At 37.4% G+C, this 13890-nt stretch overlaps 1 protein-coding gene across 1 annotated transcript in view; it reads left to right on the forward strand.

Moving 5' to 3' along the window:
• The window catches only part of LOC134800373 (fatty acid synthase-like), a 31474-nt gene that overhangs the window by 14601 nt on the left and 2983 nt on the right, over positions 1-13890 (forward strand). The window contains exons 10-29 of the mRNA XM_063772873.1: positions 338-500; positions 4533-4702; positions 4782-4933; positions 5188-5371; positions 5459-5607; positions 5950-6134; positions 6403-6522; positions 6740-6849; positions 7357-7547; positions 7627-7775; positions 8197-8314; positions 8553-8798; positions 9536-9682; positions 9757-9866; positions 9953-10103; positions 10369-10540; positions 10633-10745; positions 10823-10987; positions 11192-11376; positions 11689-11838. Of these exons, the coding sequence (XP_063628943.1) occupies positions 338-500; positions 4533-4702; positions 4782-4933; positions 5188-5371; positions 5459-5607; positions 5950-6134; positions 6403-6522; positions 6740-6849; positions 7357-7547; positions 7627-7775; positions 8197-8314; positions 8553-8798; positions 9536-9682; positions 9757-9866; positions 9953-10103; positions 10369-10540; positions 10633-10745; positions 10823-10987; positions 11192-11376; positions 11689-11838 (3130 nt within the window). The remainder of the gene's footprint in view (positions 1-337; positions 501-4532; positions 4703-4781; positions 4934-5187; positions 5372-5458; positions 5608-5949; positions 6135-6402; positions 6523-6739; positions 6850-7356; positions 7548-7626; positions 7776-8196; positions 8315-8552; positions 8799-9535; positions 9683-9756; positions 9867-9952; positions 10104-10368; positions 10541-10632; positions 10746-10822; positions 10988-11191; positions 11377-11688; positions 11839-13890) is intronic.

Raw genomic sequence — 13890 nt, forward strand, 5'->3', positions numbered from 1 at the left:
AAATTTTCAGTATTGCCAACAAAAAACTTAAAAAGGTAGAATTTACCACTCGGGTAGAGTCTGTGCGGAAAGAGTCGTGGAATGTATGGGGCCCAATATATTCCACGACTTTTCTCTTTCCGAACAGACACTAATAACAGCGAATCGATTAGTACGTCAAAATCTGCTTAACCCTTTGACCGCCAACTGACGCGCGCGGCTACAGCCCAATATCAACCTTCGTGCATTCCGACAAGATTCGTGATGATGATGCGCCGCCCACGTTAGGTGTGGAGTCGAAGGGTTGATAATATCGACGTTATGGTGGAACATTCATCAAAAACCTAACTAATTACAGCAACAAATGCAGAAAACGAGACAATAGCGCTCCGTGAAAAAGCAGACTACTATGACGACGCGCAGCGGCCACTGTGGTTCGTCTACAGCGGTATGGGCTCTCAGTGGGTCGGCATGGGCGCGCAGCTTATGCGCATACCGGTCTTCGCAGCTGCTATCGAACGGTCAGTAGCTCACAGTTACTGTTATTATCATCTATCTATACATATAATAAATCTATACATATAATAAAGCTGAAGAGGGTCGAAAGTCTGTACATGGAAGATATTTGAAAAAAAGTTGGCTGGGGATACTTAGAATTGATAACAGAACACGTTCCAACAGTTTTTAGAATTTTTGTCTGTTTGTCTGTTTATCTGTTTATCTGTTTGTCTGTTTATTTGAACGCGCATCACGTGAAAACGGCTGAACGGATTTTGATGAAAACTTTACTAATCTGTCGAGAACATCCCCGGCCAGGTTATAGGCTATAAAAATTCAACCCCTAAACGGGGGGGTAGCCACAACACTCGATTGACTTAAGTTTGCCCCTGAATCGTATGGCGCTACTTAGGAAGGAGGGGCAAACTTTTTTCAAATATGTGCTAACACTTTAGAGTACCCTGGTAAACTAACAGATGGCGCTGAATTTAATACGATGTGACATAAATAAGCCACCGAGGAAGGATTTTGCCAAATTAACTCTAAGTTTAGAAGAACCCTCTTCTAAAATTTCAATCAATCGTACGGATATCAACAAATTTAATTGAATAATTGTGTTGGTTTAATAATACAACAAAATTAAACGACAGTAAATTAATTGCCCCTCATTGCAAAGTGCCATCTTTTGGGGAGCTGAGTAAACATTAAGTAACCAAGAAAACTAAAAATGGGTTTACATAGTTACGTAGTGGTAAAATAAACACACATATCAACACGCGTATAATTGCATAAAATGATTTATTTTCTCTGTCATGAATTATACCAAATCGTAATTATATCGCATCCATATCAAATCCATATTCATACGCATCGCCTCCTTAAGCACTTAATAATGGCCACGAAGGTGGGTACTTTGAAAAAACATTGACCTCCGTCATTTGCAGTGCCGGATTAATCCGTTTAAGCAGAATAAAATTATCGAAAAATTTTCGCGCTCGCTTCGCTCGCGTTATCAATAACATTCTAAGATGCTTATGATAAAGGTGACATTCAGGTGGTGCCTGCAGCAGCATTAGGTACTCTGTTGCAACGTTACTGCTGCGGCACTGTCAATTTTCGTGATAAAATGATGTGACTGATTTCCATACTAAAAGTAAAAATGTACAACTGTCTATCAAAATGCGTTTTTTATATCGAAAAATTTTCGTGCTCGCTTCGCTCGCGTTTTCAATAAAATTCTAACATATGATAAAGGTGACATTCAAATTTCGTGATAAAATGATGTGACTGATTTCCATACTAAAAGTAACAAATGTACAACTGTCTATCGAATTGCGTTTTTTATATCGAAAAATTGTCGCGCTCGCTTCGCTCGCGTTTTCAATACCTTTCTAAGATATGATAAAGGTGACATTCGGGTGGCGACTGCAGCAGCATTAGCTACTCTGTTACAACGTTACTGCTGCGGCACTGTAAATTTTCGTGATAAAACGATGTGACTGATTTCCGTACTAAAAGTAAAAATGTACAACTGTCTATCAAATTGCATTTTTTTATATCGAAAAATTTTCGCGCTCGCACCGCTCGCGTTTTCAATAACATTCTAAGATGTTTATGATAAAGGTGACATTCGGGTGGCGACTGCAGCAGCATTATGTACACTGTTGCAACGTTACTGCTGCGGCACTGTCAATTTTCGTGATAAAATTATGTGACTGATTTCCATACTAAAAGTAAAAATGTACAACTGTCTATCGAATTGCGTTTTTTTATATCGAAAAATTGTCGCGCTCGCTTCGCTCGCGTTTTTGAATAACTTTCTAAGATATGATAAAGGTGACATTCGGGTGCGGATCTGCAGCAGCATTACTCTGTTGCAACGTTACTGCTGCAGCACTGTAAATTTTCGTGATAAAATGATGTGACTGATTTCCATACTCAAAGTAAAAATGAACAACTGTCTATCAAATTGCGTTTTTATATCGAAAAAATTTCGCGCTCGCTTCGCTCGCGTTTTCAATAATTTTCTGAGATATGATAAAGGTGACATTGGGGTGGCGACTGCAGCAGCATTAGGTACTCTGCTGCAACGTTACTGCTGCGGCACTGTCAATTTTCGTGATAAAATGATGTGACTGATTTCTATACTAAAAGTAAAAATGTACAACTGTCTATCAAAATGCGTTTTTTATATCGAAACATTTTCGCGCTCGCTTCGCTCGCGTTTTCACTAACATTCTAAGATGTTTATGATAAAGGTGACATTCGGGTGGCGACTGCAGCAGCATTAGATAATCTGTTGCAACGTTACTGCTGCGGCACTGTCAATTTTCGTGATAAAATGATGTGACTGATTTCCATTCTCAGCTGAAATGCAGCAATGAACGTCACTCAATTTACCAAAAAAAATCAATGTAATCTTGATGACCCTAGGGAGAGGGGCCACCATGGTCTATAAATACTTAGGGCATCAAAATATCTTAATCCGGCACTGGTCGTTTGCGGAGTCAAACGATTTGGGACTCGCATTTTATACGCATTTACCATGGTATAATAATATACTCCGCCTGGTACTCCATTCCCGTCTTTTCTAGGTCACCTAACTGACACAAGCCTACGTCATCATGCGACAGCGCTATATGATAATATGCGATAGCGCTATATATAGCGGCCATGTTATTGTGACGTAGGCCTGTGTCACTCTGGGAATAGAAGACCATGTTTTATTAGACTGTGGCATTTACCATGCCTTCCCGAAAAAAATCGAATCATTCGCGTAAGTTTCGCAACGCATTGAGGTTACAAGGGGCACGTGGTCTTCCTCAGGAGTCTGAAGAAGACCACGGTAAGTGGCGCTCTAGCCAGGCAGGCCGCTTCGTTTTCGCTCGCGCGCGTATACCTTACTGTATCGTCCGATATTCACCTACTACTCTGTCGTTTAAATCCTTAGAGAATATAACCAACGGAGACGCCATGTCTATAATTTTCGGTACAAAATAGTCTGGAGTTTTTTGCGGGGGAGGGGCACATCAAATGTGTACCTACGTAACGTAAACAATTTCCCACCCACGATGACCTCATGCAGTATCTGGAAAAGACCAGACCTACCTTTGCCATAACCCAATTCTTAAGCAATCACGGCTACCACAAGACATATTTACACAGATTTAAGATAATCACTGACAATAAATGTCCATGCGACCCAAATACCGACATACCACAGACACTCAACCACTTAATATATAACTGTCCAAGATTCTCTCCAAGACGCCACAACCTTCTAATCACCTGTCAAAACCTTAACATCGACCCATATAACTTACAGGCCATACTTACAAAAGAATCTACCACAAAATGCTTCAACGATTTCATAGAATATATTGTTAACAATTTAAAATCTTTCAACGGCACTTAAAACGAAAACACTCATTTGTTCATTTCTTCATTTCTCAATCTCTTCCGTTTCAAATCACTTCACGCTACACACACACACACACATACACATACTACACTTCACAAACACAAACACCATATCCCGACTAGAACAATTACACACCCGGAAACAACGTGTATACCGATAGCGCCGCGTTTCCAGGAACATAACAATATTTATAAAAAAAAAAAAAAAGTCATGTCAGATAAACGTCGGTTGACCATTGGCCGCATATTTTCGACAGAGGGGAACGCCTGTTAAATTAATGACCACTCCGTTTGGTTATATTTTCTAAGTTTAAATCACGTGTAAAATTTGAATAAGGGCGAATAAAACTATTGATTTTGGAGTGTAGTTTTATTTAGTGGTACCTAATTGTAAAATATTTTATCTGGACTTCAGTCCTCTAGCATATCTGTATCTGTCAACTTTACTTCAAGTTCCGCCTCCAGGGGAGAGGGAGAGAAATTAGGATTAGAAATTAGCCGCTTACTGACACAGACCGAATTACACGCGGGCGGAGCCGCGGGCACAGCTAGTCATTATATATCACCTCTCCTATTAACAAAGCATTTACTATAAATTCAAAAAGTTTATAGTTTGTTGTTTATGTTCTTTTCAGCTGCCGAAAAGTTCTCGAACCTAAAGGCGTGGATATCATTCGTATACTGGCGTCTCCTGAAGAAGACATCTATGATAACATCCTGCATTCCTTCGTTGGAATCGCTGCCGTTCAAATAGGTCTTACTGATGTTTTGACTTCGATTGGTATTGTTCCTGCTAAAATAATAGGTAACTATGCTGTGGCTTTATTATTAGTAAACGCAACATTAGAGAACGAATGTTTATACTCGTAATTATGTATTTCTAGGCCACAGTGTCGGAGAACTAGGGTGTGCCTACGCCGACGGTTGTCTAACAGCCGAAGAGATGATTTTAGCCGCGTATAGTAGAGGACGTGTGTCTCTGGAAACGTCTTTTATCGTGGGCTCAATGGCTGCTGTTGGTCTTGGTTACGAAAAGGTAAACTGAACGGATTCTAATCACTATTAAGTATTAACTATTAGCTACTAAATTCATTAATGAGTTCTAAGGCGTCTAAATATCTTACTAAGTAAATAAGCGGCCACACTTACTGCAAATCAAACTATTCCTAAGCTGATTGAGTAGAAAGTGATTTTGTACTGAATTTCCCCAGACCTGTACTTGTAACATCTTCACTAAAGACTTATTAAACGATATTTATGTATATTTCTCTAACACTTGTTGTCTTTTAGATTTTAACTATGTTACCTCCCGAGATCGAAGTGGCGTGCCACAATGGACCCGAATCCAGTACCATCTCAGGACCAGCCATTGTAATGCGCGAATTCGTTGCTCAATTGACAGCCAAAGGAATATTCGCGAAGGAAGTTCCATGTTCTAACATCGCGTACCATTCACGATACATTGCTAAAGCAGGTACCTACTACCTACTCGTATCATTCATAGTACAATGTATTCTTAAAATGCTTCGCATGTAATAAATTAATATGCTTGTGATTTCAGGTCCTGGGCTTTTGCATTACCTGAGTGAGACCATAAAAACCCCCAAACTCCGAAGTGAACGTTGGGTTTCCACGTCGGTACCACAAAACAGATGGCATGAGGATGCTGCCAAGTATTCTTCAGCTGAATATCACACGAACAACTTACTGGTGCGAATGGAGAAATTAAATTTTAAAGATTTAATTTTTCCGTCATATTTCTAATATTTGTATTTATTATTTTATTTGATACACTAGCAGCTCGTCCAGCTGATGCGTGTATATCGAAGCACTTGTATTTTGCACTTTTTTAAGTTCTCAAATGTGTATCCAATCTATTTTTGACGACGGTGCACTAAGACCAGTTTCTGGTAGAGAGTTCCATACATTTACCACACGATTCGGGAAGAAGTGTTTCCTAGGGTTGCTAGCACACGGAGGTTTGACAAGTTTTTTAGAGTGTATGAAAACAATTATGCTAACACAATAATTAAATATTGCAATATTTTGCAGAGTCCAGTGTTGTTTGAAGAGACTGCTCGCTTAATACCAAGCAATGCCGTGGTGGTGGAAATTGCTCCTCATGGACTTTTACAAGCAATCCTCAAGAGATCTTTACCGGTCAGCTGTAAACATGTACCTCTAACGCAACGAGGACACTCTGATAACATTTTGTTTCTTCTTGAAGCTATCGGAAAGTATGTTTGTTTATTAAACATCTGTAACAAAGATGTAGTGCATAATTATTTTCCATCGTTTTCTTACGCAAACGTACGAACTTGTCTTGCTATTTCAGTCAGTCTCGGTACAAAAAGTACTGACGTTGACTGAAGTAGCATGACAAATACGAGCGTTTCCGAGAAAATACGATGGAAAACAATTATGCATTACATCTTTAATGTAAAACTCCTAAAGATTCTGTAAGTAACTTAATATTCGTGTGATAATAATGCTTATTATTTTCAGTTTGTATATGAATGGCTATAACGCCAACATTGCGGCTTTATATCCTCAAGTAGAATTTCCGGTGTCTACAGAAACTCCCTCTCTGTCTCATTTGATAGAATGGGTATATGCTGATCATTGGTAAATAAAGACATTACGTTTTATTAAATTGGCGAATTAAAGATATTATAAATATTCCAAATACCTTGTTTATTGTTTTGAAATCTTTGCATGTTGAATAATTTCTAGACATTAGAACGTCCCATAAATAAAAAGCTAGTAAATACCTACACATGCGTAATTAAATAAACAAGTTATTAAATCCTTAGTTGTACTTAATGCCATTGTATTTTTTAAGGAAATTGTGTCTTTTTGTTCCTGTGGATCGTGCATATTCATCAGTATATAAACCTATAATCACGACTCATGACGATGAATATACCTATTTAGCCGGACATGTCATTGAGGGTATGTACCCATTAATCAATAATAAGCATAATTGTAGAGGGATTATAAATGAAAAAAAAAAGAAAAAACAACGGGTTGCACTCCGGGAGTGCCGGCAGAAGTGAAAAGTCAATGACATTGTAACAGTTTTTCGATCAGGACACTTTTCCGTCTTACGAATTTTCAATCTGTCGATGTCGAATCTGTCGATCACGTGACCTGTCGCGAGTTTAACATTTTTTCCCCATCATAAAAAGTGCACAGCGCCGCTAAAGAAGTTTTCACTTCAAAAAATAAATATTATAGGACATTTTTACACAAATTGACTAAGCCCCACGGTAAGCTCAAGAAGGCTTGTGTTGTGGGGACTCAGACAAAGATATATATTTAAAAAAATCGTTTATGGGTACAATCATTGTGTTACAAATTGAGACTTGTGATAATAAAAGAAGTTAAAGAAGACAGAGCCGAAAAGTGGTTGTAGAACCTTGTTGCAAACGGGAAATATTTATACTTAAACTTTTCTAGGAACAAGAACATTCCCGTTTGCTGCAGCTCTGGTGTTAGTTTGGGACACTTTATCAATGTCCTTGTCCAAGCCACGACGTACCGTTCCAGTGAAACTAAGCAACATACATTTACATGTACAACCGTGTGTAACAGATGTGGAAGCTCTTCAATTAACTGTGGCTTTGCAGAAAGGTACTGGGCGCTTTGAGGTACGTCTATCCGTTGTCAAACCAATCCATTGGTATTTTGTTATTGGTCAGTTCTTGACACAAAGTATTATATTTTCAGGTATTTTATGAATATGGTTTGATTGCAGAAGGGTATATCGTTTCTCTTGCCCATACAGTCATTGATTTAGAATTAACTGAAAAAGATTATTTGACATTAACATCACATGACGTTTATAAGTTACTTCATGAAAAAGGATATGACTACAAGTAAGTACATTAATTAGGAGATATTTTTGCGCGTTTCCATAAAGACTATTAACGAATCCTGTTTTTATTTCAGAGAGGAATTCCGAAGCATAGTTAAAACCGACTTATCATTTCAACAAGCCGAACTGATTTGGAACAATAACTGGGTAACTCTTATCGATGGCCTTTTCCAATTAAATGCACTCAGACGGTCACATTCTGCCATTTCCCAACCAACACGTATAAAAACTATAAACATAAGCCCACACATAAAATCTCTTCAAAAATCTCGATCTTTTGATGAACCAAATTGCATCGATGTGAAAATCTATGAGTTGCAAGGAGTAACGCGGTAAGATATTTTCTTTATAAGAAATAAAATAAAGGAAACCGCTAGTTTTTTACAACTATTTCTTTATAAACCAAATACGTAAAATTGCAGGTGTGACGGCATCATAATGGAAAAAATTACGTACATGGATAAACCATACATCATGCGACAGGCTGCTGATCTTAAAGCATTGCAATTCTTTCCATTCTTTCTGCGAGATGATGCTGATGTAAGGTTTCAATTTTCAACGATATATTTATTTTAAATATCACTTTACATGTATATATTTTCCTAGAGTTAGACCAAGAAAAGTCTGCAGCGGTTTTGATAGCCCACGCAGTGCAAGTGTTATTTTAAACGTCAAAGTTCTATCAAATTTTGACGTATAAATAACATTTGCACTGCGTGGGCTATCAAAATCGCTGCAGACTTTTCTAGGTCTCACTCTACTTATTATGGTTTTCCAGATCATCACAACATTATATATTTTTATGCAAATTATCAAGGAAAATTTGCATGATAAGACTATAAACATATTGGATATTGTTTGGAACAAACCATCAATAATTGATTCTATTCAAGATTTACTAATCGGTCCTCCGGAAATAAAACATGAATTAACGCGAGTGCAGAGAACTGAAATGTTATCAGCAAAAAAATTTAGTCAAAAACCCGATGTCCTAATAGTAAACGATCTTATTTCGGTTAAACAAGTAAGTAAAACATTACTTTTGTAAAAATAATGTTTCAACGTGAAAAATCAAGTCAATTTAAGGAACTCCATCAGCGAAGTCGAACTAAAGCTAAACATAAATCTTAATAATAGTTTAATAATGCGTTCATTGCTTTAAATGTCAAACATGTACCTTAAGTTTAAAATAGAAACTATTTATAAATAAATAAATAACGATTTTATTCTTATTATTTTAAGATATTTGACGTCCTGTTTAACTGCCTACCAGCAAACACCTTCATTGTGAGCATTGGGGTTGAGACTGAGTATCTCTATCCAGCAGCCGTCTATAGACCAGTATGTGTGAGAGGCCAAGGACAAAACAAAATAGAATTAGCTCTTTGGAGACCATCACAGAGCACTTCAAGTACAGTTTTAACCGTACGCAATTCCTCGGAAATTGACTTCTTACAAGCTACATGCTCACACTTACCACCTCAAAATAAACTCTTTGTTCTTGCGTCTAATCCTCCACCATTAGGCATGAAAGAAATAATAAAACAACAGAAGAAACTTTGCAACCGCAATATCAATGTTGCTATTGTCAATCATAAAGATACGGTAGTATCCGATCCAGAGCTAGATAATTTGCCGAACTTTGACTTGACCTACAATATTTTAAACCATGTAAGTTAAAAATAAGTAAAAATGCCATATCAAATTACAAACTTACCTATAGATACAATTCACAAAATAATGCTTTTCATTTCTTAAAAGGGCCAGTGGGGTGGAGAATACTACATTCCTTTGCCAGCAAATGTTACTTCAAAGCACCCAGTAGCATTAAGAAGTACAAAAACCGGCAAACTAGATTCTCTAAATTGGGTGGATGTTCCTGAAGTTAGCGGGGGAGTTTCTGTCAAGGTATACATACATACAAAACCACTTATGATGATATGTTTAATAAACATATTTATAGTTACTTTCTTTCTATATAGGTGTATTATGCAGCTGTCAATACTTATGATGCCAAAAGGGCTCGAGCAGAAATCCCTCTCAGTAATGAAAATGATGGATATGGACTTGACTTCAGTGGAATAACAAACAGGTATAGGTATTTGAGTTTTTTTTAAGTAGAAATAAACTTTATGAATGTTCATAACAAATCAATATGTCGTTTTATTAACATTTTAGGGGAGAACGTGTGTTTGGGATAGCGCGGGATGGATCTATATGCAATCAAGTGACCGCTCAGCTGGAATTATTATGGCCGGTACCCGATCATTGGGATTTAGAAGACGCAGCTACAGTTCCGTTGCCTTATCTTCAAGCTTTTTATTGCCTTGTGAGTAGCCTTATATATGTATTATAGTTAGGATGACCTGACCATGCCTGCTATCCACGAGGATAGCATTACTATTGTATACAAAGACACATGTGCATTCTAATTATTTTATTCTTTATTCAGACAAACACTAGGTATAAGTTTACAGCTGCAGGATGCCAAGACACTTATACTGTTAATACAAAATCAGTATCATAAAATTCATAAACATGTATACACTTTTCGAACTATCGATAACTAATAACGTATTTTTTGTATGATTTAGACTATGAAAACGGAAATACGCGAAGGGATGCGGGTGTTGATACACGGCGGCGCAGGCGCACTCGGACAGGCAGCTATCTCCATAGCTCTAGCCAAACGTTGTGAGGTCTTCACGACCGTAAGTGATATTAGCAAAAAGAAGTTTTTGAAACAGCTGTTCCCAGAACTCAAAGGTATAATACTATGTCTGTCATAATATATGTCAAATTATATCAATTTTAGTTTAATTTTTTCTTGAGGATTTTCATGTGTTAATGATTTTCAGCAAGTAATATCGGGAATTCTCGTGATGGTTCTTTCTCTGATATGATTTTAAATGCAACTGGTGGAAGAGGATGTCATATTGTCATTAACAATTTAAAAGGGCAACTCAAAAATGTATGTAACTTCAAAATAGAGAGAAACATACAAACATACTTTATTTATATTTATTAATTTAATTTATTATTCGATAGGCATCTCTAAGTTGCTGCAGTTCTTTCGGGACAACTCTTGATACTGTTCAAATACACACACGAGATAACTTCACTTATGGGATGTTTAATATGACCAAAGCAAGGTCATACGTGCCGGTTGATGTTATGGAAATCTTTGAAAGCCGTAATATGGGACAGTTGAAGGTACAACACATCTTTCAAATCCTTATATCAATTTAACTGTAACAGATGTAGTATATAATTATTTTCCATCGTTTTTTCATGGAAACTTACGAACGCATGACAAATACGAACGTTTCCGAGAAAATATGATGGAAACAATTATGCACTACTTACCTACAATTCTGTAGTTTGATTTTAAGGAGTACCTAACCTTTTTTTTTTAAGAAACTGCATTTATTGGTGGCCAAGGGCATATCGGAAGGATACGTCCGCCCGCTATCTCGCGAGACATATTCGCCTCAAGAAGTATCACGCGCCTTTAGACTGGTGGCGGCAAGCAGTCATCGCGGCCGGGTGCTGATTCGTATTGCTGACAAGGATGTTCCTGTTACTTCATTAGCGCAATCTAGGTATAACTGTACATTTGAACACACAAAATTTATAATTTATGGAGCGCTTTGTTGGGCAAAATACAATAATGTAAAATCATCATCATATTATTATACCTACGGGCTACTTGATTTAGCAATCAATTTTAACCCCCTGAGATCCTGCGTACACATTTTTGTACATGTTCCGCAATCTATTTTGAACTTTTATTGAATAACTAAGGGTTTCAAAAACAAAACCAGTTGTTCTGGGTCTCAGGGGGTATTGAAAGGGTAATTAAGACGTTATAATACTACAAAAAAGTCAACTTAACAGGCGACCATCTCTTTCAGGCTTATTTGCTCACACGACCACCAGCAGTTGCTAATAAGCGATGAAGACGTGCTGAGCTTGCATGTAGCGGACAGACTAATTAGTCGTGGAGCTAAAAAGCTACGCTTGTATCTGCCGCGACCCTCGGGTTACATCAATCTTAAAAAAACGTAAGCACTAGTTGACAGAGATGATAATTATTATCCCTCATCAGTGATGTTTTTACCTTGTATCAATTGAACGACTACAAAATATCAGGATTTTCCCGGAACCTTCACTGGAGCTAATTTAAGAGCTTAAGCGCCACTTGCACCATCCCACTAACCCGGGGTTAACCGGTTAAACCGTTAAGTCAGTGTCAAATTGTACTGGTAACCATGGTAACTCCCGGTTTATCTGGTTTAACTCCGGGTTAGTGAATGGTGCAAGTGGCCCTAAGAGATTTAAAGAGCTAGGTTAAAAGTTTCGTTTAGTGAGTACAGATTATATTTACAGTCGTATTCAATATAGTACAAATACTATAAAATCCAGGATGCTAAGTACCTATCTACAAATAAGTTACAATTTCAACAATTTTCGCAGTGTATGGCGCGAACAAGGTATACATGTAGACACCGTATTTAATGATATTTGGAAAAATGAGGAATTGACTAAATTCTTGCAAGACAGCAACGAAATTGGGGCAGTTGAATCTCTGTTCTTCATAACACGCAGTGACCAATCAACAACGAAGAAATCTATTATTAAATCTTTAGATACGGTGTCAAGAGAACTATTTCCTTTTATGAGGTTAGTATCTAACTAAATAGTAAATAAATACATCGATGGATTTTCGTAAACTATATTTATTAATGGTATACTTTTATAGATATTTTACAGTAATAAGTGAACGGCATCACTTTGCGCAAGAAATATGTGTAGACCGAGCATTCTATGGCCTGCCATCACTCTCATTACAGTTACAAAATATGGATAAGGCAAGTATTTCTTTGGACGAACAGAACAGTGTCCTGCTCATCAATAATTACTGGTTTCAAATCATTTATTCTGCATTTTAGTTTGACGAAATTGGACACACAAGTCATAAAATTGCAGCTGACCGAAAGCTAAAATTGCAAGTTGCCGTTGAAATAATTGAAAAAGCTCTGTGTAGTAAACATCCTGTTGTTTTTGGTTACGCACAAACAGGGCCACAACGCGCTTTACTCGAGGAAGTAGCTCTTTTACCAGGTAACGTCTGACTACAGTTTTCTTTTTTATAGCCTAACTTACTTATGTAAACTTCACGTTTTCTAATTTTTTACACGAAATAATTAAATCAATTACTTATTACCAGTTCGCCGGACGATACCAGCCTGTAAGTGAATCGCAAACAACTGACAGGCTGATATCGTCCGGTGAACTGTTAACTGTGGGCCCCTTAACACATTGCTTAACGTTGGGCGGGTTCTCTGTGCATAGTCGCTTTCCTCTACAAAGCGAACTGATCTATAAAAATGCAAGTGGCAAACGTGACAATGACAAGCTCAATCTAATAAGACCCTGACAGTTAATTCTCACACACGCTATATCATCAGGCGGCTTAGCACGGTCGCGTTTTTATCCCTTGTCACCATGCCTGTCACGTTCTAACAAGTATGTAAGTGCGAAAGGGACGCGCATAGTGATAGTCGATAAAAATGGAACCGTGCTGAGCCCGCAGAAGTATTTATTATCAGTTGGTAATAAATACTTCTTCTTAAAATAAGTCCCCCACTTTGGTTCTTAGGTATCAGGATTACAAGTGCAACGGATCAGCGCTCAACTTTAGAGCAAGTGGGCCTTGACCAAGGACGAGCACAGGAACTGTGCCATTTACTCGAAGAAAAATTTAACATTGTTTTACCGACGGAATCTCTTCCAGGAATGACAATTAAAAAGTACGTACTATTTGTTTTGATAACATACTTATACAAACCACGAGTGTCACAAAGGAAATAAGAAGAAATAATTAATAATACAGTTTCATCTGTATTTATTTGGGAGGTATTTGTCGTCATTTGTAGAAGACCAAAATGTAAATTCTAAAAGAAAATCTAAATTTCTTATGAGACTTTAAGACGAAACAGGAGCTGAGTTTTAAATATTTTAGGTAAATATACCCGTCTCGCTAACGGAAGCGGCACCTAAAAGTAGTGCGATAAGGACAAGGCGAAAAATCCTGCGTAAAAATCTCAAAAATC

This window comes from Cydia splendana, chromosome 19, assembly GCF_910591565.1.
Source record: "Cydia splendana chromosome 19, ilCydSple1.2, whole genome shotgun sequence".
NCBI lineage: Eukaryota > Metazoa > Arthropoda > Insecta > Lepidoptera > Tortricidae > Cydia > Cydia splendana.